The sequence below is a fragment of the Choristoneura fumiferana genome, chromosome Z, assembly GCF_025370935.1.
Source record: "Choristoneura fumiferana chromosome Z, NRCan_CFum_1, whole genome shotgun sequence".
NCBI classification, from domain to species: Eukaryota; Metazoa; Arthropoda; class Insecta; order Lepidoptera; family Tortricidae; genus Choristoneura; species Choristoneura fumiferana.
The window spans coordinates 4,715,953-4,743,633 of NC_133472.1; the positions used below are offsets into that span (position 1 = coordinate 4,715,953).

Consider the following 27,681-nt stretch of genomic DNA (forward strand, 5'->3'; position numbering starts at 1 on the left):
CCTATTACCGAGGTAGGAAATTGCTGTTTTTTTATACCCTCGTAATAAAACCTCAATTCGCGGTAATAGAATCAACAGCCTGTCCATTACCACGGTAATAGAAGTTTTGGTATTTTGATTTTAATAATTATTTTATCAAATACTAATTACTAAAACGAGCCCGAAAAGTTACGACACTGAAAGTTCAATAAACGATCTTAAATTTAAAAACTATTCGTTTGTAAAGGAGATTTGATACCCTTAATTTTTGGACTCACTTGAAAACTTCCTTAAGTACCACGGTAATAGGCGCCGTTACTTACCTTAGCTTAATAAACAATAACAAGAATAAATCTTGCGTTACTATTAATTATAAACTTATAAGTAATCTTAAGTGTGAACTTACATATAGCTCTCGATAATGAAGATGCATCCTGGACCAGTGGTCTGTTGTAATGTTTAGCAAACATATTTGACCCCTGGTCCAGCCTACCATCTTTCCAATAGTTTTTGATGTTAACACCCTCTTTGACCGCAAATAAAGTCGCTGTGTGTCGCGTACTGTGTGCAGAGAAGGTGTTAACATTATGAATACTTTCAATACTATAGCCAACAGATATTTATTTATTTAGATATTTAAATTTTTCGCTAAAATAAGGCAAAATAACACAATGAGCTAAAAGAATTTCCTTGCTCACCCGCGACCTTACGATAGCTAAGCTTATGCAAAATATGCGTGTTCATGCAGTTCCTCCACCTCCACACTGTAAGAACACACACAAATCACACAAACCCATATATCACCACCACCACTACACTGACGCGTTCCGAACTCAACCAGAGCTCATCTTCTGTGACACAACCGTACACCATGCTACCAGTTGTTAGACTCAAAGCAACGCCTCCGCAAAGTAACGCCTGATTCAATAAAATAACACAAGTCGGTTTTTTGTCTTGGCCAAGATATTATATGATCTAGAGTACAAATTATAATAGTCTTATGTTTAAAAATATTATCTAACTTAATCAAGGGTAATGTCTGCACTCTAAGTGTTCTAAAAAAATGCTAGAAAAGTGACACATTTTTTAGTTTTTAAGTTTAATGTTTCATTAGAGCACATATAGTATTCAGATGTTTAAGTACAATTTTTGGGTTCCAGGTTTCAGAATATTTAGGAACATTGGGTTTAAGTTGAAAAATCCTTACAAAAAATCTCTATCTTTTCTAAACTGGGGCCTAAAATTAGTGAGATCGCAGATCTATTCAGATCAGTTAAGAGAGGTATAAGTCAAGCCTTCTTTAAACTTTAGGTAAGAAAATCTATTACATTTTAAATAGATGCATCTAATAGATTAAAGTTGTGTTTGTTACAACTTTAGTGGCTGATGCCAACATAATATCCATTGAAGACTTACTTATGCCTCTCTTAGTGAGTGTTTGCAGGACAATGAAGACTTACTTATGCCTCTCTTAGTGAGTGCTTGCAGGACAATGTTGCAGCTTCAATATGAGCTGCTTGTGGAGGGGATGGTGCTCCCTGAAAGGTGATACTAACAATTCCCTCTACCATAGACTGAAAAAATTGGAAACAGGGCTGAGTGCGCCAATCTGGGACAATTACTATCAGTATTATTCAAAAAAAATCCTTAATACGGTATTTGACTATGTATATGTTTTATAAATTAAAACTACACAATGCCTGTTATCGAATAGAAAAACAATTTTTAAGCTACCTTTACAAATAACAAAGTTATAAAGATTTGAATTTCATTAGACAGAGAAAGACATACTGGTATGTGACGTCACACGCCAATACCGCCATACTTGCTGCATAGAGAAAAGCGTTTCAGAAAGAGACAGGTATATAGATTTTTCAAAAAATCACTATAAATCCAATTTTCAAGTGATTTAAACTAAACACTATCTGTATATCTATATTTCATAATAATATTAAGATATGACAAAATCAGGAGGTGTCAAATACCGTATTGAGGTTTTATCGGTTTGATTAGCAGACTGATTAAGCTTGTAAACGGTTGTCAAGAAGTATGATTCATAAACGCTTGCTAGCAGTCTGCTAGTTGTTGAGCTGCTGATAGACGGATTAGACGCGTTATGTTGGCCATCTTGACAAATCAAAGAAAAAAAATGGCCTCATCGATAATTAAAAAAAAATTACAGCAGTGACAGCAAATTAGCAGGGGAAATAAAGAACGAGATGTTTGATTTCCCGCCATTTCCGATCCGCATGTTTATGTTGTACCTAAGTGCAAAAAGCCGTAATTACAAACAACAAATAATATAACTCTGCTACCGATAAATATATTCTCTTCAAAATGATGATTTTGCGACTAATATTGTAAGTCAGCTACTTTATTTATTTTTGAGCTTCAATATCTGTCTACTAATTTAATCAAAATCAACCCCCAATATAGAGCATCGTAAATAACGACTTAGCAACAAAATTAATAATTCGTCTTCTTTTGAAAATAGCAACACGCCTCGTGGTGCGCTGCGCGGGAACGAGAGCGCGCACGCGCCGTAACCGGCCGGCCCGCCAATGAGCGTGCTGCATTCAGAATACCGTAGCAACGAGTCGCATGTATGTATTTGTTTACAATTAGACACGATTTAGAAGTGAAAAAGTCTTTAACAATTATACACTCATTTTTATTATTACCCGACTGCAAGGAGAGGTATTGTTTTTCGCGCGTATCTTGTATGTAAGTATGTAATATTCTTTATTACCGCGCATATCTCAAACCGCTGGACGGATTTTGACAATTAAGGTATCATTAGAATCATCCCAGCAACCCAAGTGTCCTTAGATAGGTGACGTTAAAAAAAAAAAACATGGCGGCTGTGAGATGCAAATAATTGGGGGTCAACAAAAATTGATTTTTCTAATCCTACTAATATGGGTATCAAAGTCAAGAACTTATCAAAGGGATCTCAAAAACTATGTCATGACTGTTATATAGTAAATAACATACGTTAAAATGTTAGTACAAAATATTAAAAACTAAAATGAAGACTATTAATTTTAGAAAGCTGTCATTTTGCATGGATATATTTAGCAACTATGCCAACAAAGTGGTAAAATGAAATATAGAAAAAAAAAAACTTTTTAGGGTACCTCCCACAGACGTAAAGTGGGGGTAAAACTTTTTTCTCGTACTTATAACGTTATAGAGTAGGTAGGGTATCGTTGGATAGGTCTTTTAAAATCAGTACAGGGTCGTGGAGACGAATTTTCGATACAGTGATTCCTTTTCAAAATAAACAACTTTGAAGAACAATTTTTTGTTGAAATCTAGCGTCCCTCCCCTTCCAAAAACTTTGTTTCACTATGATAGTAAAATTATCAAATTAACAAATAAAACTATTACCGCTAAGTTTGCCTCAGGATTCTTAGTAGGTAAATAATTTAACAGTAAATAGCACCCTAACTTGTAAAATATACTTACTTTGAAAATGTCGTACAAGATACAAAATCCTTAGAAATATTACTTATGTAATAGGTACGGTACGGATAGTTTGAATTTTACGGCTGCCGAACCCTATCCTGAACGTGTCCGATACGCTCTTGGCCAGTTTTTGTATAATAATGTTAGCTGTCACAGTGACACCAGAGGTAGGCCAGCTCAAGAGGAACCTAACCAACCTAACATGACCCAGTAAAAGTTGCACGGTTTTCGAGTTATTACCGAAATAAAGATTTTTGGGATACTCCCCTTTGTCTTGACATTTTTAGTACCAGCATCGACTTGGAAAGCTTTTAATAACATTTTTTTATGTGTATCGAATCGTGAATAGTTACTTCAGAAGTGTAGTGTGTTATTTTGTCAGTAACTCCCGTAAAAAGCTGAAAACAACTTAATTAATCTTGATTTAAGTTGTCTCAAAAACATGAATTTCAACTTTAACCATCTGCCATAAAAAATTGTATTAGAAACCAAAACAAATAAATAACGCCAATAAATTAGACATGTTATGCAGATTCAGAAATGGTATGACACATGTATCTTACTCCAAGAACATTAGACATTCTTATCACTTTAGCGCAGCCCTATCGAACCAACTTAAAACTGGAACTCCGAAAGCAGTCCCTGCTAAGTGGTACAAAAATGCTGTGTATAGCGATAGCTCATCTATTATCTGATACCTTATTTTTTGCCAAATGCACGAAGGTTAAATATAATATTTGTCTCCCTTTTCAAGGCTAGGACCGGATCCTAAAGAACCGGATATAACCTAACCAAAAAAAAAGTTGGAAAATCCCCAACTTTGTCACTTCAAAGTTCAATATTTCAAAAGCGGCTGAAACGATTTTGATAGAATATGTCTTAGAACCATCGCTGGAAAACCTGCTTTCAAATAATAAAAAAAACGCATTCAAATCGGTTTACGCGTTTAAGAGCTACGGTACCACAGACAGACAGACAGACAGACATAGCGGTCAAACTTATAACACCCTTCTTTTTGCGTGGGTGGTTAAAAACAGATTTATCTTTCATTCATTTATTGGAATAAATTTAGTTCACAATAAATGTTCAAATTGTCTCCCATGGACTCTGATGCACAAAAAATATCGTTTAATAAAATTTCGGCTCAATTTTCGTAAACTATGGTACGGGCCGCGTCGAATACTCGTTGCCGCAATCCTTCTTCAGAGCGTATTGGTTTTGCGTAAACTTTGTCTTAAACATCCCCAATAAAAAATCTAGTGGGTTTAGATCCGGGGAACGCGGTGGCCCTAAAATTGGTCCCAATCGACCAATCCATCTCTCAGGGATGTTTCGCTGAGGTGCTCACGGACTAGCCGAGCGTAATGTGCCGAGAAACCATCTTGTTGGTACCACATGGTTCGGTCAGTGCCAACGGTACATCTTCTAATAAACCAGGCAGGTCGTTTTGCAAAAACTGTAAATAGTTTCTACCATTAAGAATAGGAGGCAACTCGACCTGTCCCACAATTTGTCCATTAAGAATTCCAGTCCACAAATTAATTTTGAATTGGTATTTAAAATAAAGTCAAATCAACATCGAATTGGCTTTTTTTAATTTATTTTCTTAAGTCAGTACGACGTAATAAATCACTTTTTTTAAACATGCCATAAACAAGTATAGAGATTACTACATTCGTCCCTTCCATCCGAACACCGTTACATCTCCTCAATGAGTCGACGAGGGGTCGCCACTGTCCGGGGCTTTGGCGTCGTGTAGCCGGGGTGATCATAACAGCACGTGGTGCCCCTGGGTGTTCTCTGTGGTGATGCTACTGGACTTGGGTGTTGGCTGCATGGAGAAGAGGTTTCAGGTGGTGGAGAAACTTCCGCACTTGAGGAATGCTTAGTGGCGTTGGTGTTTGAGTAGGAGTCGGATTGGGTGTTCGAAAGGGTGGTGACGACAGTGTTCCTGGAGGACTATCTGTCAATGATGCTTGATGTGAGTTTCTAGTGGTGGGTTCGCAGGTAGTGATTCCGATGGCAATCTAGGACGGATATGATCAGCGTGCCGGCGAATATTACCACCTTTGGAGTTGAAATGATGTAAGCAAAAACGATGTTTCCGTTCGGTTACGACTCCTGGTGCCAGGTTTTCTGCAATCGTGTTCTATGATAAATTGCGTCACCGGGCGTATACTCTGAATTTTTATTGTGGTTTCATTTATAGTGGCCTGTACGTGTTGGTACTGCAAGTTCTTCGTTTGTTTGGTCGTATGTTCGATAACAAACAATTCAACTGTTCGTCCAAACATTGATTTCAGCTGGTGATTTGCCAGTAGTGGTATGTGGTGTGTATCCGGTAAGTGAAAAGAAATTCTTGTAGACTGTTGCTGGAGCCCTGATGAGGATGAGTATCTGGTTTTGAATGTGCGTACGAGTCTCTCGCTAAGCCATTAGTTCTCGGTGATAAGGTGATGACCTGATATGTAATATTCCTTGACGTTGACACAGTACATTTTGAATTCTGTTGACGTGAATTGTGGTCCGTTGTCAGATACGATCATTAGTGGTAGACCAAATGTGCAAAATATGTCGCCAAGACGGAGCACAAGTTTAAAAGTGGTAATGCTTCTCATTGGTCTCACTTCAATCACTTGGACAACGCGTCACTTAAAACCAGCCAATAGGTGCCTTCGTAAGGACCTGCGAAGTCGATGTGTATCCTTTCCCACACTTGATCTGGAATTGACAACGAGTAATGGGAAGTTCTGGATGTGTGGCGTCTATGTTGTTGACATCTAGTACATCTCTTGACGTAATTGTCTATGTCTTCGTCAATCGATGGCCACCAAACATAGAAACGAGCAAGTGCTTTCATTGCTGATATGCCTGGGTGAACCTCTATGAAGGTAAGTCCAAAACTTTTTGCTGTAGGTTTTGTTGGTATAAATCATTCTTCCTTGCCACATAATGATTTTTATTTCTACAGAGAGTTCGTTGCGTTTTCTGAAGAAATGTTTTATGTCGTTAGTATATTCAAGTTCTCTCCATCCAGTTTTTATGTACTTTAAACGTCCATTAGTGTCTTATCTGAGCAGTTTTCTCTCTCAAGATGTCTTCAGAAAGATGTAAATCAGCCATCCTAGTTCCTAAAAGGTGTGACTCAATTCTGTGTACTACTCGTTCTGTTTTTGATGGCCGAGTCTCACAGTTGGGCAGTCTTGATAAGCAATCAGCTAGTACATTATTTTCTCCCTTTTGATAACATATTTCGTAATTGTAACTGCCTATTATTAGTGCCCACCTCACAAGTCTGTTGTTAGCAAGTTTAGGAAGGTTACGTTGTGAGCCTAATATATGTATCAGAGGTTTGTGGTCAGTCACCAAGGTAAATTTTGTGCCACGTAAGTACTGGTCAAACTTCTTTATTCCAAAAAGAATCGCTAGAGCTTCTCGATCTATAACAGAATACTTTGTTTCTGCAGAACGTAATTTCCTCGATGCGAAAGCTATAGGCTGTTCATTGATTCCATTTTTGTGATATAACACGGCTCCCACTCCCTTCTCTGAAGCATCACAAGCAAGGAAAATGGGGGGGTTTTCATCAAATGCTGTTAAGGGTTTTGATGCGGCTATACATTTCTTTGTTTTTTCAAAAATGTGTCTTTCACGCTCTGTCCATCGCCATGGGTGTCTTCCGCTCGTCAGTTCATGTAGGTCCGCACAAAGTCCATGTAAGTGAGGTATGAAGCGTTCATAGAAATTGACAAAGCCAAGAAATGATCGTAATTCCTTTGAATTAGTTGGTTCAGTTGCTTTGGATATAGCTTCAATCTTTTTTGTAGTAGGGCGTATGCCGTCTTTGTTTATTTTGTGTCCGAGGTATTCTATTTCATTTTTCAGGAAGGAGCACTTTTTCAAATTAACCTTGAGTCCTGCTTTCAACAAGCGTTCAAAAATTATACTAAGAGTACGTAAATGTCCGTCCATATCTTTGCCTGTCACTGCAATGTCATCAAAATATACTGCTGTGTTGGGTATATCTCTTAGCAGTTTGTCAAGATAGTGTTGGAATATGGACGGAGCTGTGGAGATTCCGAAAGGCATTCTGTTGTATTGAAAATACCCTTTATGCGTTGACAGGGTAAGATATTTCTTTGACTCCGGTGCTATTTCAAACTGCAAGTAAGCGTCTTTGAGATCAATTTTCGAAAAAAGTTGGCCATGCGCCAGATTCTGTCGTAGTTGGTCAAATAGTGGGACTGGGTGTAGATGTTTTACAAGAACAGGATTTAGTGTACTTCTGTAGTCTCCGCAAATTCTAATATCACCGTTTGGTTTTACGACGTTGACTGTGGGCGTGGCCCACTCCACAGGCGTCAAGTTCGGATCGACTTCATTAATAATCCCTTCAGAAACAAGGCGATCTATTTCTTTTTCAATATTTCGTTTCATTCCAAATTTGATAGGCCGTGCCGGTAGATGGACAGGCTCTGCTCCTGGTTTGACATGGATATTAACTTGATAGTCGTTTACTTTGCCGAGTTTGCCGTCGAAAAGTTGTTCATATTTTTTATGATATGTTGAAGCGTTGTATGGTTTACCTTTTTGATAGAGTATACAGGTTTTGGAAATTCCATCCCAAAAATCTCACTCCATTGTAACCCAAAAAGCATCGGGTCAGCGTTTTTCATGACTACTACAGGTACAATTTTCTGTTTGTTATCAACTTCTACTGTCACTTCTGATAAGCCCTTTGATTTTAGTTTGTAGTTGCAATATGCTTTTAACTTGGGTGCTTTAGTTAAAGTTGGAGCTCCTATTTGTCGCCAAAATTGCGTGCTTATAATTGAATATGCAGAGCCGGGGTCCCAGTCCATAGTGCAGCGTTTTCCGTTGATTAGTACATCGATTCTTTTACAGTCCTTGTTATGCGCCTGTGCAATACTGCATACTAATTCATCGCCCGAGTTGCTGTATTCCGAGGTACTTGAACTATTATTGCCTGTAGTGTCTGTTACACGCTGTAGCCTGTGTCGTGATTTTTGTGGCTTGTCTTTCACAAGGTATGCTCGACCAGATTTAATGCAACAGCTTTCGTAGTGTCCAGCAGTGCCGCATTCTTCGCACGTATGTGTCTTGGCTGGGCAGTTGGAAAAGTTATGCTTATCATATTTTCCACAGCGAAGGCATTGGTTGGAACGTATTTTGCGTGGACTTCGGTAGGTTTCATTTCGTAGACTGTTATTTTGTTTGGGTTTGTTCTTTTGTATTCTTTTAATGTTCGTTGGTGGTGTGTCATGTTCGGCTTGTTCACGGGACTGAGCAACGGCGAAGAGCTGTGCGAATGTGACTTCTGTGGTTTCGCCATTGTACGTTTGTTTCAAATCTGGCCACTTTTGTTTTAAATCCGTTTCTAATTCTGTATGATTTAGCCCAGTTGCGAATCTGTCGCGGAGTTGTCGTTCTAATAAATAGTCGTCATAATCACAGTCTTCACTCAAGCTCTTTAGTCGGTTGGCGTAGTGTTCCATCGATTCGTTCTCATCTCTAACACAATTCCAAAACTCTGTGAGAGCTCTATATCGTGTTCTCTTGACGCGGTATAAGTCTAGTAATTTTGTGCGTATATCGCTATATGTGCTCGTGTCGAAATTCGGTGTGAGTGCTGTTTTTACTTCCCGGAAGATGTCGGGAGTAATGCTGTTCAAAAGGAGATCCTTTTTAAGGGCGTCATTATTGGTTACACCATGTATTGTACATTTGGCTTCGAAAAAATCCATGTAATCGCTTACCCGATAGTTGGCGGGGTTGTATTTTTCCATTGAAAATGTCTTAATTACAGCCATCCTGCTGGGTGGCTGTTGTGAGGTACCAGCGCTCGTCACGCTGCCATCTGTTGGTGTCATAGTAGCCGTCGCCTGTGTCGGTGTTTGGGCGAGAGCTATTTTTAATATTTGTAACATTTGCTCCTGTTGTGCCTGTTGAGCGCTCAGGAATTTCGCGAATTGTTCGGCGTCCATCCCTCGTCGCCAATAAAATAAAGTCAAATCAACATCGAATTGGCTTTTTTTAATTTATTTTCTTAAGTCAGTACGACGTAATAAATCACTTTTTTTAAACATGCCATAAACAAGTATAGAGATTACTACAGTATTGGGACCGATCTTCTCGTTCTTCATGTGTCTGTGTTGGTTTTCTGTCTGCCAGCTATGGACGTTGTGTAAATTGAAATATCCATCCCTTTTGCAAGCCGATTCTTCATTCCAGAATATTTCATTGAAATAAATCTGGTTCTAGAATATTTTTAATAGGCTTACGTTTGGCCTCAATCTCACTTGATGGAAGGCGAAGATGAGGCCTAAGATGGTACACGTTTGTCTAGAAGGTGTCTGTTCACTTTGACCTTAAAGATGTCCAGATTATAGCGTTAACCAAATAATATTATTTAACGTTTTAAACTTTCGTGATTTTCATTCATATTCATAATACCACCAACGGGACTTATCACGCTTACACACACGAGTAATATTTACCTCGACGTTTCGGCAAAATTACAGTGGCCGTGGTCACGAGTAGACTGAAGTGTGGGGTGTCAAGTCTGCTAGCAGCGCGAGTCCTTCGAACTACCCTGTATTTTTGCAGTGTGGAGGAGGAGGAACTGAATGAACACACATTTCTAGTATAAACGTAGCTATCATAAGGTCGCGGGTGAGCAAAGTAGGTGATTGTTTCAGTTCATTAATATGAACCTCAGCAAAGTAACGCCTGATTCAATAAATTAGTAGGTAATGTAACATGTTTTTACTTAACAGCTGAACAGTGACGCCTTGCGGCATCAGCAAAGTGATAAGAATGCCAATGTTATTTCAGTAAGATACATGTGTCGTACCATTTCTGAATCTGCATAACATGCCTAATTTATTGGCGTTATTTGTTTGTTTCGTTTCTAGTAATTTTTTTTCATGGCAGATGGTTAAAGTTGAAATTCTTATTTTTGAGACAACTTAAATCAAGATTAATAAAGTTTTTTTCAGCATTTTACGGTAGTTACTGCCAAAATAACACACTGCACTTCTGAAGTGACTATTCACGATTCGATCCACATAAAAAACTGTTATTAAGAGCTTTCCAAGTCGATGCTGGTACTAAAAATGTGAAGACAAAGGGGAGTATCCCCAAAAATCTTTATTTCGGTAATAACTCGAAAACCGTGCAACTTTTACTGGGGTCATGTTGGGTTGGTTAGGTTCCACTTGAGCTGGCCTACCTCTGGTGTCACTGTGACGTGGTACTTCTGGGACACCCTGTATATGCAAAAAAGAACAGATTTACGACATAATTAGGTAAATAAATAAAGCAAAAGCGGTGAAGCAGGCTGCCCATGCATATCATGCGCCCCATAACTGACCCGACGGGACTCTCCGCCGCCGAACTTGAAGGGAAAAAGGCAGGGAGAGAGGTAGAACGCAAAGAGGAACATAAGGGGACTCTCGGCCACCATTCAATCGAAAGATGTCTCAGAAAAAAGAGGCGGTCAAAACGCTCGAATTATCGCCCAGCTTATAATTTAGGCCTCGTTCTATAGCTATCAGGAATTCGTGCCAAACGGACACATTTATTTCGTTAGTTGAATATCGAGTCATTAATAATTTTTCATGAATCCGCGCTTTTACATTTTAAAAGGAAACTGTTTAAAAAACTGTAAATAATTTAACTGAAAAGACGTAAATAAAAAAAAAACAATTAACAAAAATCAAAAACCCGACTGCAAAAGTGAACTGAAAAGATCGAAACAAGACAAAAAAATTAAAAGTATCAAAAGCTAACATAATTGTTGGTAAGAAATCTATACAAGACCAAACAAAAAAGATTAACTTAAACATGTCCATGGTAGTCCTTCAAAATTTAATGCAATGATATGAAATGCAGGCGGAGGCATGCATTTGTTGCATATCACTCAACCTCATGCCTCCGCCTGCATTTCATATCATTGCATTAAATTTTGAAGGACTACCATGGACATGTTTTAAGTTAATCTTTTTTGTTTGGTCTTGTATCGATTTCTTTCCAACAATTATGTTAGCTTTTATAGGTTCGGTCGTTGCCTTTTGTACCTTAAAGCAGAAAATAGAAGCGGAGGCAGCGCAGCGGAGGCTGCGGAGTGGAGCGGAGGCATTGGAGCGGCGTGGAGGCAGTGGAGCTCCACTCCGCTCCGTTGTCTCCGCATTACTCCACTGCCTCCGCTCCACTCCACTACCTCCGATCTTCTGCTTCCGCTCCATTGTCTATCGCCACTCCGTTGCCTCCGCTTTATTTCACTGTCTCCGCTCCGTTATCTCCTCTTTACCCCACTGCCTCCACTCTGCTTCACTACCTCCACTCCACTGCCTCCGCTCCATTGTCTCCGCTCCGCTGCCTCCACTCCGTTCCGCAGCCTCCACTCCGCTGCGCAGTCTCCGCTCCGCTCCGCTTCCTCTGCTCCGTGGTACTTCGCTCCACTACGCTGTCTCCGCTTTACTCCACTGAATCCACTCCGCTACCTCCGCTACGCTGCCTCCGCTCCGCTCCACTGCCTCTGCTTTACTCCACTACCTCCGCTCCGTTGCCTCCGTTCCGCTCCGTGTTCCGTTCCGCTCCGTTGCCTCCGCTCCGTTTCTCCGCGCCGCGCCATTTTACGTTCACGTCACGAAGCCGTATATCTCCACGACGCGGCATCGTCCGCGTCGTGCGCCGCGCCGTTATACGTTAATTTTTTGATGACAATATTATTAAATTTGATGTTTATTTATGGTTGCTTCAGTCATAATTTCCGTACACTAAACTAATGTATTAAAATAGAAGTGACAATATTAAATTAGAGTCTGTTAATATTGTTTGCTAGATGCAATAGATACACTTATTAGAAGCTTAACATTTGTAGGCATATTACAAATTTAGTTGCTATATAATAATCGTCATGCTGATTTATTAAACGTAGCTTGGATTACACAATTTACAGTCGCTTGAAAAGTATTTATTAGGCGCTTAAAATTACTCGCTGATTTATTAATTCAGAAGACAAACAATTAAATTAGAAGCCAAAAATGACAGTTCAAAGAAGCTGCGTTAATTACAACCCATTTTAAACAATAAATTTACTTTTATGTATATTTTCCTTTTGTTCATTTTGGCTAGTAATTATTCAAAATATATAAAATGAGTGACGAATATGGTAACGCTTTCGCCCAAAAAAATACAATGGCGGCGATCAAAGACGGAACAGGACGCAGCGTACGAGGATGACAGAGAGGAGGCGTTTTTTTCTGTATTTACTTTAAAATATTGGTAACGTAGTAGCGCAAGAACAAACGCCTACAAGTTTTCTGGATCAAGAGGACGAGGTGCTGAACTATAAATAGATGTTTTTCTCCATTAAATAAGTTCGTTATTGTGCTCATAGATGGCGCTGGCTTGTTTAAAACACGCTATCGTTGTGCTTCTGTGATTTGTTTAAATTCTTATCTTATTTTGTGTCTTTTGCAGTGGCAACCCTTAGTTCTTTTTGCTTGATGTTCTAGCAATCGATTTTTGTAGCGTGTCTTCATGAATACCAGTGAAGATACGTATCATACGTTCAAACACGACTTTGCACATAACATTAAGGCCGTGTATACATATATTATTGCAACTTTGGCCGAGCCGATATCTTTGCCCTTGAATGTACGTTGAGTTATAATGCAACTTGGCTGCTTCTGCTCCATCTCCATCGCAATTATCAGCCATCAAATTCGGTGTTCAGTTCAATTTCGATTCAAATAGATACTTAACTAGCTTTCCGCCGGCGACTTCATCCGCGTTGAATTAATTTTTCGCGTGCAGCACAATACGGTATTTGACCATTTTGTATATGTTTTATAAATTAACAGTACACAATGCCTGTTATCGAATAGAAAAACAATTTTTAAGCTACCTTTACAAATGACAAAGTTATAAAGGTTTGAAATTCAAGATTAGACAGAGAAAGCCATTCTGGCATGTGACGTCACACGCCAGTACCGCCTTACTTGCTGCATAGAGAAAAGCGTTTGAGAAAGAGACAGATATAGAGATTTTTCAAAAAATCACTATAAATCCAATTTTCAACTGATTTAAATTTTCTCTTCGCTAAACACTATCTGTATATCTATATTTGCATAATAATATTAAGATATGGCAAAATCAGGAGTTGTCAAATACCGTAAAATCCAGTATCAAAGTAGTGTTTGTCCTTTTTATACTGCATATTATACTGCGATACAACGTATCTTATTATACTATACCTAGCTGCCTACAATATGCTACACGTGGGGGATGGATAAAGGATTAGGTATTCAATAGGTACCATCAGCCAAATAAGTGGTCTATAAATTTTTAAACAAGTTCCTATCAAATGAATATCCCTAAAGTCGAACTCTCAAGTTGACAGACACATCTATTGGTATTATTGTTTTAGGACATGCAAACGGTTATCAACTTTAGATGAAGATAGACCACATATTTGGCTGGTGGTAGGTACTTACATCTGAAACAGCACTATTTCACAAAACTGCTTTTTTGTCTCGTTTTCTTTCTTTAATTTAATTTTTCTTTTTAGCCCGCGTTAGGGTGTATACTTGGCAAGTGAGTGCATAATAATAATAGTTGAAAAATTAATTATATCTACTTACAAATTATCTATTTATTTATGTAGTCTTTTGTAGTTAATGGTGTGTAGTATGTCTTTATAACGGTCCGAGGGTTGCCGACGGTGCTGGCTGAAAATCAGCGCTGGGGTGTTCTTAACGCTTCAGCATTATGCTGAGCCAGTGTCCGATTCACAACCGCAATGACACATACCTTTGTGTTGTTTTTTTTTGTACCTAATAATATTGTTGTCTTGTGTTGTGAATAAATTTATCTTCTTCTTCTTCTTCTTCATCTATATTTTTGTTAACCCAACCGACTAAATTATTTGCTTTGTATTAAAGCAACTGCAAAACTAATTTTGCAGTTAATGAGGGCTATCGCGTATGAATTCGCCACTAGAGGCGCTAGTGTAGCGTGAGGTCTCCGAAATGTCAAATCTCATAGTATTTGGGTGAGCTACGCGGGTTTATTTATAATTAGAATAATTTTGTGAATATTTTGCAATATCTGAAATTAATTATGGCAAATATGCGTTCCGGGGCAGTGAATGTCTGTGTTTTGAGACAGTTTTGTCTTTCAGAAACCTTTGTCCTCCCTTTTTTCCGAACAAAACGGGGACTATGCAACACTGTGGCATGCACGATATTTTTATGGTACGGTTTTAAGGTGTATTCAATATGATTTTAATCTAAACTTTGTTTTCACGCCCGTAATAACAGACTTTGAAAGCCATACTTAAAAACCTCACGCTACAGTGCGCCATCTAGTGAGACAAAAAACGATAGCCCTCATTGAGGGTTAATCTGGTTTTCAAGGCTAAAATTGTTTTTTACCAGTCACATCTTGGAGTTATCGTTTTATGATGTCAACGATCCTATTGGCTTTTTTTACATTTATTTATACACTAACCTTAACCCGCGGCTTCGCCCGCATCAGAAATAGCTTAATGCCGTCTTAACTGAACTGTTGTAAATAAATATACAACGACATCCATTTACTTACACGATTCTGGTTACCAATGGCAAGGCAAAAAATAAAATTAGTTTGGCTTGAAAAAAAATTTCGTTAACAATTTGAAAGATCGTTCATCCACCATTACCTCTCATGTTTCGTTTTCTAGTACTCTGTGGTTTTCTAGATTTTTTTTACCGTATTCTATGTACAACGGCAAAACCTACTAGGCCAGTGGTGGGAAAACTTTCTTGATAGGGGGCCAAAAAGAGACAAATATTTTAAAGGAGGGCCAGAATTAAACTAAAAATTATTTTGTTTTTAATTTTTTAATCACCTCACCTCTACTCTTACTACACGGCTAGTCTAGCTGACTCTGATAAATTAATAAATATATATGTAAGTAGGATACTACATTAAAATTACAACATAGGTAGGTGCAGTCAACCTCATAAATCCTCATCAATTCCGTTCTCCCGCACTAAATATTGTACTAACTCTTACTTCAACCGTTGTCTCAGTTATTATAACAAAGATTTGTCTCACATTGATATTCTTGCCCAAAGAAACTGTATTAATTTCAAGAACCGTGTTATTTGCCATCTAAATGTTAAGTAATCGCACGCAGTTCCAATTTTCCAATTTTCTTGTTTAACTCCATAAGAATGGTTAACTGTTTTTGTTTTTCAGCGTATAAGGATTATTATCGTACCTGTTTTTACTTCAATTGCAATTGCCATTTATCGCACATTCCTGTTTACCGATGTATGCTTATTACTGTTATGGCACTCCAGGTCTATACCTTATCATGTCTTAAATGCAATGTTTAAATGTGACTGTTTGTTGCCTTAATAAATTAAAAAATTAAAAAAAAAAAAAAAAAATAAAAAAATAAGTGATCACTTGTGTACTTTGTCACTTTAACGTCATGTTTGAAAAGCCATACGAAATCGTGTAACGACTGAAAGCGACATGGTACAGAAATGATCACTTATTTATGACATTGACTGTACTACACTTAATGTTCCCGCCAAATTTTGCCGTTTACGGAGCTTGAGGTCCCGGGCAGATGTTTAATATGTATTTACGTATGTATTTATCTAAATAAGTAGGTATGTTTATCCGTTGCCTACATAGTATATGGATACTAAATACCTAAATATCATGGGACAATTGACACCAATGGACCTAGTCCCAAACTTGTATTATTGTACGGAATACAAGCTTTGCTTAGTTTGGGACTAGGTCATTGGTGTAGTCACGTACTTAGTTTGGGACTAGGTCATTGGTGTAGTCTAGTCACGTACGTCATAGCTGGGTCGATCAACTTTTCCTTCTTTGTTATTCTGTTCCATTGTCCAAGAGAGACAGAGTTTCTTAAATAACCGGCCAAGAACGTGTCGGACACGCCCGAAATAGGGTTCCGTAACCATTACGAAAAAAGGAAGTAGTATTTTTCTAAGGATTACGTATTTTGTACGGAATATTCCAAGTCTAGGTATATTATTTTATACCTTAGCCTGCTGTTTACTCTTAAACTACTAATAATTCTCAAGAAAACTTAACCGTTACAGTTTTCCTTGTAAGTTTGATACATCTTGAATTTTTTCAATTTTTTCCACCTACCCATTACTACCATTTTAGAGGGGGGGGGGGGACGCTCGATTTTAATGAAATTTGCACTTTAAAGTTGAATATTTTGCAAACACATCACTGAATCGAAAAATTGTCTTAGCAAACCCCTAAAGGTTTTAAAAGACCTATCCAACGATACCCCACTATAGGGTTGGATGAGAAGAAAAAAATTACCCCCACTTTACGTCTATGGGAGGTACCCTAAAAAAATTTTTTTTTCAACTTTTTATGGTACCATTTTGTCGGCATAGTTTACCTATACATATATTCGTGCAAAATTACAGCTTTCTAGCATTGATAGTCCCTGAGCAAAGCCGCGGACGGACAGACAGACAGACAGACAGACGGACAGACAGACATGGCGAAACTATAAGGGTTCCGTTTTTGCCCTTTTGGCTCCGGAACCCTAAAAACGAACCAGATGTCGCCAGATGTATTGAAACGGATAATTACCTACATAATATTAGTGGCGACATTTAGCATGGTGGCAATAATGTTCAACTCTTTAACTACCTCCGCTTGCAATGTACCTTCATATGTATGTATGTACGGCTTAAATCCTGCAAGTTAAATTTGACGCACTTACGTGACTTGGCATAGGTACTTTTCAAAATCTGCTGAAAATACAATAATGCTGTCAGTGACATCCCTATAGTCCGGCCGGCACCGTCTCCGCAGCACGGTAACGGTTAATGGCATCGATTCGAAATTTGGTGCAGAAATGTAGTTTAGATGCCAATGCAAGTACAGTCAACAAAAAGTACAGTCAGCATAAAAGATTGTATTATAATTGAACTTTTTAACTTGAATTTATTTCCAGCTACGTCTTCTTCAGCGTGACCTTGTCTTTTTACGTGCCAACGTGCGTGATGATTGTTCTGCATTGCCAGATTCTCCAGGCGCTGGCAGCTTCACCCACCATCCGGTCACACAGAGGCCAGGTCTCGATTTTATGAGTATTTTTAAAAATCCTACTCAATAATAGGGGCAATATACGTTTGACGACAATGGCCGTCTCTCTGTCTGTCCGTCTGTGCATGGCATCATCGCTCTGAAACCGAGTTTCCTTGTGTTATTCTTAGCTACATTTCATCAGAATCGGTTTAGCCATTTTTGAGATTGTGAACTATATGAAATGAGAAAAGAAAATTTACTGTTATTCATTTTCATGACTGTGGTACAGTCGAGTTCATAAGCTTGTGAGCAAAAATTTGATCAACAATATCTGAATATTTTTGAACAAAATTTTGCTCACAAACTCACAAGTTTATGAACACGACTGTATCGGCGGTCCTAGTTCTCGTTTAAGGTAGAGCGAGATAGTCTACACCGCTTCCGCGCCTCTCAAAAGGCACCAACATAATTTTATTTTGCACTCAAAACTAGAAAATGGCGTCCCTTGCCACAGGCGCCTAGAGACAAAGCTCTTGCTACCCCAGGGCCGGCGGTACAGTCGACTTCATAAACTTGTGAGCAAGAATCTGATCAAAAATATCTGAACACGACTATGGTAGGCGGCGTAGAAGCATGTTCAGATATTTTTGAACAAATTTTTGCTCACATGTTTATGAACTCGACTGTGCAAGGTTGACGGAGCTCCGACGGAGTGTAAATATTCCTTCAACATTTCAGATGTCAACACGTGGTCAACCACCAAGCTTGAGTACTGCCGCTGTACCGGAAACCACTGTCCAGCAAAACTCGTGAGTACTCGTATACAGGGAGATGACTCCAGCGGCACGGATTTTGTCACCTGTCTTTTTACAAGTTTTTATTTAAATTGCAATGTATGAATGTATGTGCGGGTCAAATATTGCAAGTTAAGCCACCGCCGATGGTTACATTGGTTTGAAATTTGACATTCTTATGTAAATCAGGTGACTATTATAGGTATTTTTCCGTATTATAGTCTGAAAACTATCCGTGCGATGCGAGCTGCCACAATTGATTTTTGATGTTTGTTACTCCTTCACGCTGAAACGGCTGGGCAGATTTGGATGAAATTTAGTATGAAGATAGCTGGGCATCTGGAATAAAACTTAGGCTACTTTTTATTCCGATATTCCCACGGGATAGGGATAAAATCTCGAAACAACAACCGCTGGGCTTAGAGGCATGAAATTTGACATGTTTTTTAGGGTTGCGTACCCTTATAGTTTCGCCATGTCTGTCCGTCTGTCTGTCCGCGGGTAAGCTCAGTGACCGTTAGTACTAGAAAGCTGTAATTTGTCATGAATATACATATTAGTCACACCAACAAAGTGGTACAATAAAAAAAAGTAAAACATTTTTAGGGTACCTCCCATAGACGTAAAGTGGGGGTGATTTTTGTTTTCTCGATTAACCCTATATTGTGGAATATCGTTAGATAGGTCTTTTAAAACCATTGGGGGTTGCTAAAACAATTTTTCTATTCAGTGATCTGTTTGCGACATATTCAACTTGAAAGTGCAAATTTTCATTGAAATCGAGCGTCCCCCCACTCTAAAATCTAAACTGTTGGGTGGAAAAAATTGAAAAAAATCAGAATGGTAGTAAAGATATCAAATTTACAAGGAAAATTATGGTGGCTAAGATTGCTTGAGAATTGTAAGTAGTTTAAGAGTAAATAGCAGCCTAAGGTAATAAAATATACCTAAACTTGGAAGATTCAGTACACAATACGAAATCCTTAGAAAAATATTTTTTGATTTTATCGTAATGGCTACGGAACCCTATCCTGGGCGTGTACGACACGCTCTTAACCGGTTTTTTTAATGTAACGTCAATAAAAAACCACGTGTCCGTGAACCTGCCTACTAACGCCATCTAGCGGATCGCTTACTGCACCACTCGCCGTTTCAAGACCAATGCACGGATCCACCGCAAGGGAGCGCGCCGGACGTCTTACAAAAATATGAAACAACCGCCATTCTTCATTCGCTTCACCTTTCACTTACAAGACTTGAATTTTTTAACGCCTTGCATTTATATCAAATTCCATCAAAATTATTGTACGAACTTTAAGTTTATTACAAAGCTTTAAAATCATAAAAGCTCCTTAATTGAAGAATGCCCTACCGTCGACACCCATCCTCATCAGGCTATCTCATCGCCTAAACACCACGATTTTATTTTCGGGAATTCCCACGGGAATTTTTTAAAATCCCGAAATTTCAGTTCAGCTGCTGGATCTAAAGTTTAGCTTTGATTTTTTTATGGATGATGTTACTTCAAATTTGTCACAAATAAGACGAACATCCAAAACTTTGCAGTGTTTGTTTAGTAAAAAAAAGATTCATCATGTTTCTTTTTTATTTCTAGTAAATCAATTCATGAAGAAGCCGTGGTGGCGTAGTGGTTTGACCTATCGCCTCTGAAGCAGAGTGTCGTGGGTTCAAACCCCGGCTCGCACCTCTGAGTTTTTCGAAATTCATGTGCGGAATTACATTTGAAATTTACCACGAGCTTTGCGGTGAAGGAAAACATCGTGAGGAAACCTGCACAAACCTGCGAAGCAATTCAATGGTGCGTGTGAAGTTCCCAATTCGCACTGGGCCCGCGTGGTAACTACAGCCCAAGCCCTCTTGTTCTGAGAGGAGGCCTGTGCCCAGCAGTGGGGCGTATATAGGCTGGGATGATGGATGATGAATTCATGATTACTTCGTTATTTTATAATTAAAGCGTCCCGTGTTATGGTGTATAGATAAATCGCTGTACCGAAGCCCAAGTTGCAGTAGAACCTTTTCACAATAAACGTCTCAGAGGCTTCCTTGATAAAAACAATGATGGCTTGCTGTAACAAGTTTAATGCAGGTCGTGCTTACGGCGGTTTACCTTTATATGGTATTTTTCCCATTAGGAATTTTTCTTCAGAACGACAGCAGAACCAGACTGGTGATCCTGGGGTTGCATGTTCTGTGCCGGTGAAAGCACTGACTTCACAGTAAGTTTTGTAAATGTTGTTTTTTTTTAAATAAGGTTGTTTATCAAAGGATAATCTTGCCAGTGTTCATTGTTATTACTTCCAAAAAGCAGTAATGAATCATGACCAAAGGGTTATGATTTTCGAGCTCACATTTAGTATGAAACTGACACAATTCAAAATGTTCTCATTTTAAAACTGAATCCTGTTTTGTTTTATACAAAGTTTATTTTAGTAATGTGAATATTTCGAATTGTGTCGGTTTCATTCTAAAGGTGCGTATGTTCAGCGGTGTCTTTACTTTAGTCCATGTATGTAGCGCCCGTGTGCAATTATTACTTTAGCGCCATCTAGGAAGCGCGCGGTCAAAATGGAATAGGTACAAAGTGCCGCGGCCGGCGCCTCTAAGGCACTTGTCTCACCGCCAGCGAGGAAGCGATTGGCTATCGACTATTTTATCGCTCAAGAAACGAACAAAAGATATAAGATCCTGTGTGAGTAAAAGAGACACATATATTAATAGTTGATCGCTGGCTGTTCACACTGTCGGCGAGAACTCGCTCTTACATCTTTTGTCGCAGCGACAAGAGCTATAAAACTCGCTGAGCTATAGATACTCGCTCAGCGATGTCAGCTTGGCGGCCGCCCCGCACGAGCGAGTCGAGTGGAGCGAGTAATCGCCCGTCGCACGCGAACACTCGCTTACAGCCGAGCGACAAAACTACACTCGCTTCTCGCTGCTCGCCCACTCGTTCCTAGTTGTTACTCGCTCTACTCGCTTCTCGCTCATCGTCGGCGGTGGGACAAGTGCCTAACACCGCTGTACCCGTGTGCAACGCACATCCTGCGCATATGTTTGTTGACGCCCTCTGTGGCCTAAACATCTCAACATGAAGATCGCAAAAAAAACATGAATGGGGAATTAAAAAAATATTATTACTTTCATCTGTTAAAAAATAACAGTAGGTAGGTACCACAAGAAAGCTATAGAATTAACACTTGAAGCTAGTATTTTCAAATGAACATAAAAAAAGCTGACCAAGTGCGAGTCGGACTCGCGCACGAAGGGTTCCGTACCATCTATACAACATTAATAACTCATCCATTGTTTTTATGGACTTACGTCTGGAATAAATATATTATTTCATTTTCATTTCATTCATTAGACATTAACAAAAGCCCCCCTAAATATTTATTTTATTCTGCTTCTAGGATTTGTTGTTATAGCGGTCATATTAATACATAATCTGTGAAAATTCCAACTAGCCAACTAAACTATCATGGTTCATGAGATACAGCCTGGCAACAGACAGACAGACGGACGGGCAGCGAAGTCTTAGTAATATCTATAGGGTTTCCGTTTTTACCCTTTGGGTATGGGTACAACCCTAAATTAGGGTCCCTAACGATGCTCGTCTGGCACCTTTTTAATTAATCATTTTAATTCTATAAATATGGCTACCAGTACAGTTTAGTTTGCCTTTTAGAGTGACCAGCCGCCAGCGCAGAGCAACAAACACCATCATACGACTTATGGCACTGTTCCTTATGTGCTGGGGTCCATTCTTCATCATGCTACCTATAGGTAAGACTCGAGACGAGACCGCGAGCGCCCTAACACCGCTGCGCCCGTGTGCAATTCATTATTTTAGCGCCGCTAGGAAGCGCGCGGTCAAAATGTAATAGTCAAAGTGCGCGGCGGCGAGCACCGCTGCGCCGTGTGCAATTATTATTTTAGCGCCATCTAGGAAGATTCTCAAAATGTAATAGGTACAAAGTTGCGCGGCCGGCGCCCCTAGCACCGCTGCGCCGTGTGCAATTATTATTTTAGCGCCATCTAGGAAGCGCGCGGTCAAAATGTAATAGGTACAAAGTGCCGCGGCCGGCGCCCCTAACACCGCTTGCGCCCGTGTGCAATTATTATTTTAGCGCCATCTAGGAAGCGCGCGGTCAAAATGTAATAGGTACAAAGTGCCGCGGCCGGCGCCCCTAACACCGCTGCGCCCGTGTGCAATTATTATTTTAGCGCCATCTAGGAAGCGCGCGGTCAAAATGTAATAGGTACAAAGTGCCGCGGCCGGCGCCTCTAACACCGCTGCGCCCGTGTGCAACGCACACCCTGCACTTTAGGTAAAGACGCCTCTGGAGATACTTATTGTCTTGACCAAGGTATATCGATTGCCTTAATCTAAGACATCCTTTTTTTAGTATTTTTTTTTGTAACATGTACTGAGCGGCAAAAAAGTTGAAGTTGAGAGTTGGCCAAATTTTATACGGCTCAGTGGGTAAATATTTCGACTCTCTAAGGGACCTTTCAAAGAAAAAGAAAACGTCTTAGTGAATGGGGGGCTACTATAGGGTTGCCAACATTTCTTCGGTGAAATATAGGATTTTTCAAAATAAGATTATAAAATATTGTACGCTCCTAAAAAATATAGTATTTTATGGAAAAATTAAAAAATAGACAAAGATATGTTGTTGATATGGCGTTTGCTGCGAGGCACTTTGCCAAAGACAAAGATATATTTGTTACTTATTTAATTTGATGTTGTCAATGAGGGCTATCGTTTTTTGTCTCACTAGATGGCGCACTGTTGCGTGAGGTTTTTAACTATGGCTTTCAAAGTCTGTTATTACGGGCGTGAAAACAAAGTTTAGATTAAAATCATATTTAATACACCTTAAAACCGTACCATAAAAATATCGAGCATGCCACGGTGTTCCAGTCCCCGTTTTGTTCGGAAAAAAGGGAGGACAAAGGTTTCCGAAAGACAAAACTGTCTCAAAACACAGACATTCATTGCCCCGGAACGCATATTTGCCATAATTAAATTCAGATATTGCAAAATATTCACAAAATTATTCTAATTATAAATAAACCCGCGTAGCTCACCCAAAAACTATGAGATTTGACATTTCGGAGACCTTACGCTACACTAGCACCTCTAGCGGCGAATTCATACGCGATAGCCCTCATTCAGTTTGACATTGACAAGTTCGGAACCAAAGACAATTTAAAGGATTATAGACGTTCGGAGTACGGAATTGGCGCTTTCTTTAATTTTAAAATAAGGATTTGTTTGTTAGATTTCGGTGTTGGAAATATAGTATTTTTGCGTACTATATATTTTTTCAACAGTATATAGTACGCAGACCCGAAATATAGGCTACTACGAAATTCGAATAGTACCGTCCCTGAATACATTTTATTGAATGAAACTATTTTTCTATTGTGCGATGTCGTATTGATAAAACCATTTTTCAAAGAAGGAATGTTATAAAATATAAAGCAATAATATATTAGGTACTTGGTATTTTCGTTTTACCAAAGAAACTTCGTTTCGTGGCCTCTACTTTTCTTTTGGGTAACTCAGCGTGTAACATTAATAACACAGCCCCTACGAAATGCAAAATTCGAACTTCGTATCTTGCCGTCCTGTTGACGCTCATATTATTATACGAGAGTGAGAGGGACGGCACGATACGAACTACGATTTTCAAATTTCGTAGTAGCCCCTCAGAGGGCAGACACAACAGCCCAACAGCCTTCTGTGCACGGTGGCAGAGCGTCTGGATGGCCCGTTCTTCTACCATTGGAATCGCTTGCATGTAGCGACGAATTCTTAACTAAGTAGCTAGTATTGAATTGTTTTTAAGGAAGATTTAATTAATTTCACTTAAGTACTAACATAAAAATAAGGCTTTGTAACTAACAAACTATGGATACTAATCTGAATTAAATCATTATTATTCGAAATTCAAGTGCGTAAACATTCTCGCGTACAAAATCAAAGCTGTCAGAGGGACCGCACGACACGAACTTCGAGTTTCGTAGTAGCTCTGCAGAGGGACCGCACGCACGATACGAACTTCGAGTTTCGAGTTTCGTAGTAGCCCTGCTGTTCACTCACGAAGGTGCGCCCCTCCACAGCTAATTATCAATATGCACAAGTAAACCTCGTACTTACACGTTGTCTTAGTCTGAGTGTGCGTGACTGACGGTACGCTTGCCGCTTAGGACACGTTCGAGCAACGCACACATAGACTTGTCGTACGGATACGTTTAAATTGTTGTAACATTTCTAGATTCCCTATGCGAGTGTGTATCGGACGCGATGTGGCAGTGGTGTACGTGGCTAGGGTACGCCAATTCAGCGCTCAACCCCGTGGTGTATGCTGCCGCCGCTCCGAGCGTTGTACGTGTGTTCAACGCTATACTTAAACGTATGTACAAACTGAAGAATGGAACAGTATTACTTATGTACTTTATATTTTACATAAAAGCCTCTGTAGTCAAAGAGGATTAAGCTAGATTCCTAACAATATCATATAGGTAACTATAATACCTAGCCAAATCAGTTTAGCAGTTTAGCTTTGAGTGTGAATAGTTTCATAATATTTGACAAGTAAAAGTGGTTTACTAGCGGCATCTAGTGACGAGTAGGGAAACTAACAAACTTGCAGTGCTATCTAGTGATACAACTTGAATAACTATAATACTAACTATAATACCTAGGCATATGTATTTTTTATTTTATCTACCCAATTCAGTTTAGCAGTTTAGCTTTGAGTGTGAATAGTTTCATAATATTTGACAAGTAAAAGTTGTTTACTAGCGGCATCTAGTGACGAGTAGGGAAACTTACAAACTTGCAGTGCTATCTAGTGATACAACTTGAAAACTTAAAGCTTGCTTAAGGTTACAGTAGGTGGGGTTACCTGGCCTGGCAATCATTTTGGAATTTCTTGATTGTTTGTTTAGTTTAGAACATTGTTTAGAATCATATTTTTTCTCAAGTAAGGATAGAGGTTGAGTGTAAAGTTTAAGTTAGTATGGCAAATAAAAAACTAAAACTGTAAAAAAAAACTAGTAATATGATGTCTTTATGGGGTGGAAAAAACATGATATGGGGGGCAACTGTCATAAATATAGGAAACTAGCTTTTGCCCGCGGCTGTTTCCTCGGGAACTGCGCATTTTTCCGGGATAAAAAGTAGCCTATGCCACTCTCGGGCCCATAAACTATCTCTATGCCAAAAGTCACGTCGATCCGTCGCTCAGTTACGGCGTGAAAGACGGACAAACATACACAAAAACAAACACACTTTCGCATTTATAATATTAGTACTCGTATATATATGGATGGATTCTGATTCTATACGAATTAAATATCTTAATGAAATACTACATTCACGACTTTAAAAAAAATGCTATCATACTTAATCCGAAAATTTTATGATGCAGACTGGAAGGGTTAGTAGTGACAGGTAAGTAATATTTACGTCTATTACGTATTTAACCAAATATCTTAAGTTAGTACAGTTAGCCTACCTATTCAATTACATAAATTTTAAGTCTATAAGAGGATAGATTAGTTATTTGTGTTAAAGCATTCACTGCCATCTGACTTCCACATGTGCCACCGACGCACATGTGCGTTCAAGATGTATGAGTAATGAGGGCTATCGCGTATGAGTTCGCCACTAGAGGCGCTAGTGTAGCGTGAGGTCTCCGAAATGTCAAATTTCATAGTTTTTGGGTGAGCTACGCGGGTTTATTTATAATAAGAATAATTTTGTGAATATTTTGCAATATCTGAAATTAATTATGGCAAATATGCGTTCCGGGGCAATGAGTGTCTGTGTTTTGAGACAGTTTTGTCTTTCGGAAACCTTTGTCCTCCCTTTTTTCCGAACAAAACGGGGACTATGCAACACTGTGGCATGCTCGATATTTTTATGGTACGGTTTTAAGGTGTATTAAATATGATTTTAATCTAAACTTTGTATTCACGCCCGTAATAACAGACTTTGAAAGCCATGCTTAAAAACCTCACGCAACAATGCGCCATCTAGTGAGACAAAAAACGATAGCCCTCATTGTGACAGCGGCACTGGGTGAAGTTCCGAAAACGCATATATGCGTCGGCGGCAGTGAATGCGTTAAAATTATACCTACGTAGCAAGGCGGGCCACATCGCTCGACCACAAAACACAGATAGTTCAGAAGGCCTCTCTCCTGTATGTACTTCACTTTTCATACCTACGCTCGGCGGTCGCCCTAAGGTTGTGAACTATGGCTTATAAAATGCACCAAAAAACTATCGTGGTAGCCACTCTTATCTAGTTGTTTGATTTATTGTTGAGAATGAAACGGGCGGAATGGAAATATAAATTAATAACTAAAATATTTTAAGTTTAATGTCATTGTTATATTATAAATTTGTCGCAGAAAATATCTTGCGACTATTTCGTTATTGGCGAAATTCACGATTATTTAATTTAAACAACCGTCCACTGAACAGTTATAATAACTTTTTTTTTGTTGCTCCATTATTGCACAAAAAAGTTCACAGACGCGTATCTCAAGCGGATGGCACTCGCGCTCGCACTGGTCCCAACCGGTCCGAGATATCGTGTCCGTGAGCAGTGTCTATGCGTGCGTTACTCGAGCGCACTTGTATAGAGATTGAAACCACAAAACACAGATAGTTCAGAAATCAATCTCCATACAAGTGCGCTCGCAAGATATTTTCTGTGACAAATTTATAATATAACAATGACATTAAACTTAAAATATTTAATATTTCCATTCTTCCCGTTTCATTCTCAACAATAAATCAAACAACTAGATAAGAGTGCCACTACCACGATAGTTTTTTGGTGCATAAGCCATAGTTGACAACCTTAGAGCGACCGCCGAGCGTAGGTATGAAAAGTGAAGTACATACAGGAGATTGACTTCTGAACTATCTGTATTTTGTGTTGAAACTGAACTATCTGTGTTTTGTGGCTCGACGTACAGATAGCCGTTGGGGGAGGAAAGTTCTCGAGTGGCGACCGCGATGCGGACCTGTAGACGAAGCGCTGGCCTCCCACTAGCTAGAAGGACTGCTATGCCGTGCGTGTTCGTAGCAACCGGCGGATGCATGTGGAGAGTTGTCCTTAATTGGCATTGATCACTTTTTGACAATGTGGTCTAATTCCAAAACCATTTCGATAGGTTTATTAAATAATTTTACAACATTATTGTAAAAAAAATACTCATTGATCGTGCCTATATTTGCAAAATAACGATCGACCTTTGTTTGACTTGCATCGTAAATAAACGTTATA

The 27,681-nt window shown here is 39.1% G+C and overlaps 1 protein-coding gene across 1 annotated transcript in view; it reads left to right on the forward strand.

The window, feature by feature from the left end:
• The window catches only part of LOC141440636 (alpha-1B adrenergic receptor-like), a 44,137-nt gene extending 19,264 nt beyond the window's left edge, over positions 1-24,873 (forward strand). Inside the window, exons 5-8 of the mRNA XM_074105156.1 lie at positions 17,483-17,603; positions 18,295-18,365; positions 22,054-22,151; positions 24,653-24,873. Of these exons, the coding sequence (XP_073961257.1) occupies positions 17,483-17,603; positions 18,295-18,365; positions 22,054-22,151; positions 24,653-24,873 (511 nt within the window). The remainder of the gene's footprint in view (positions 1-17,482; positions 17,604-18,294; positions 18,366-22,053; positions 22,152-24,652) is intronic.
• Positions 24,874-27,681: the final 2,808 nt, after the last annotated feature.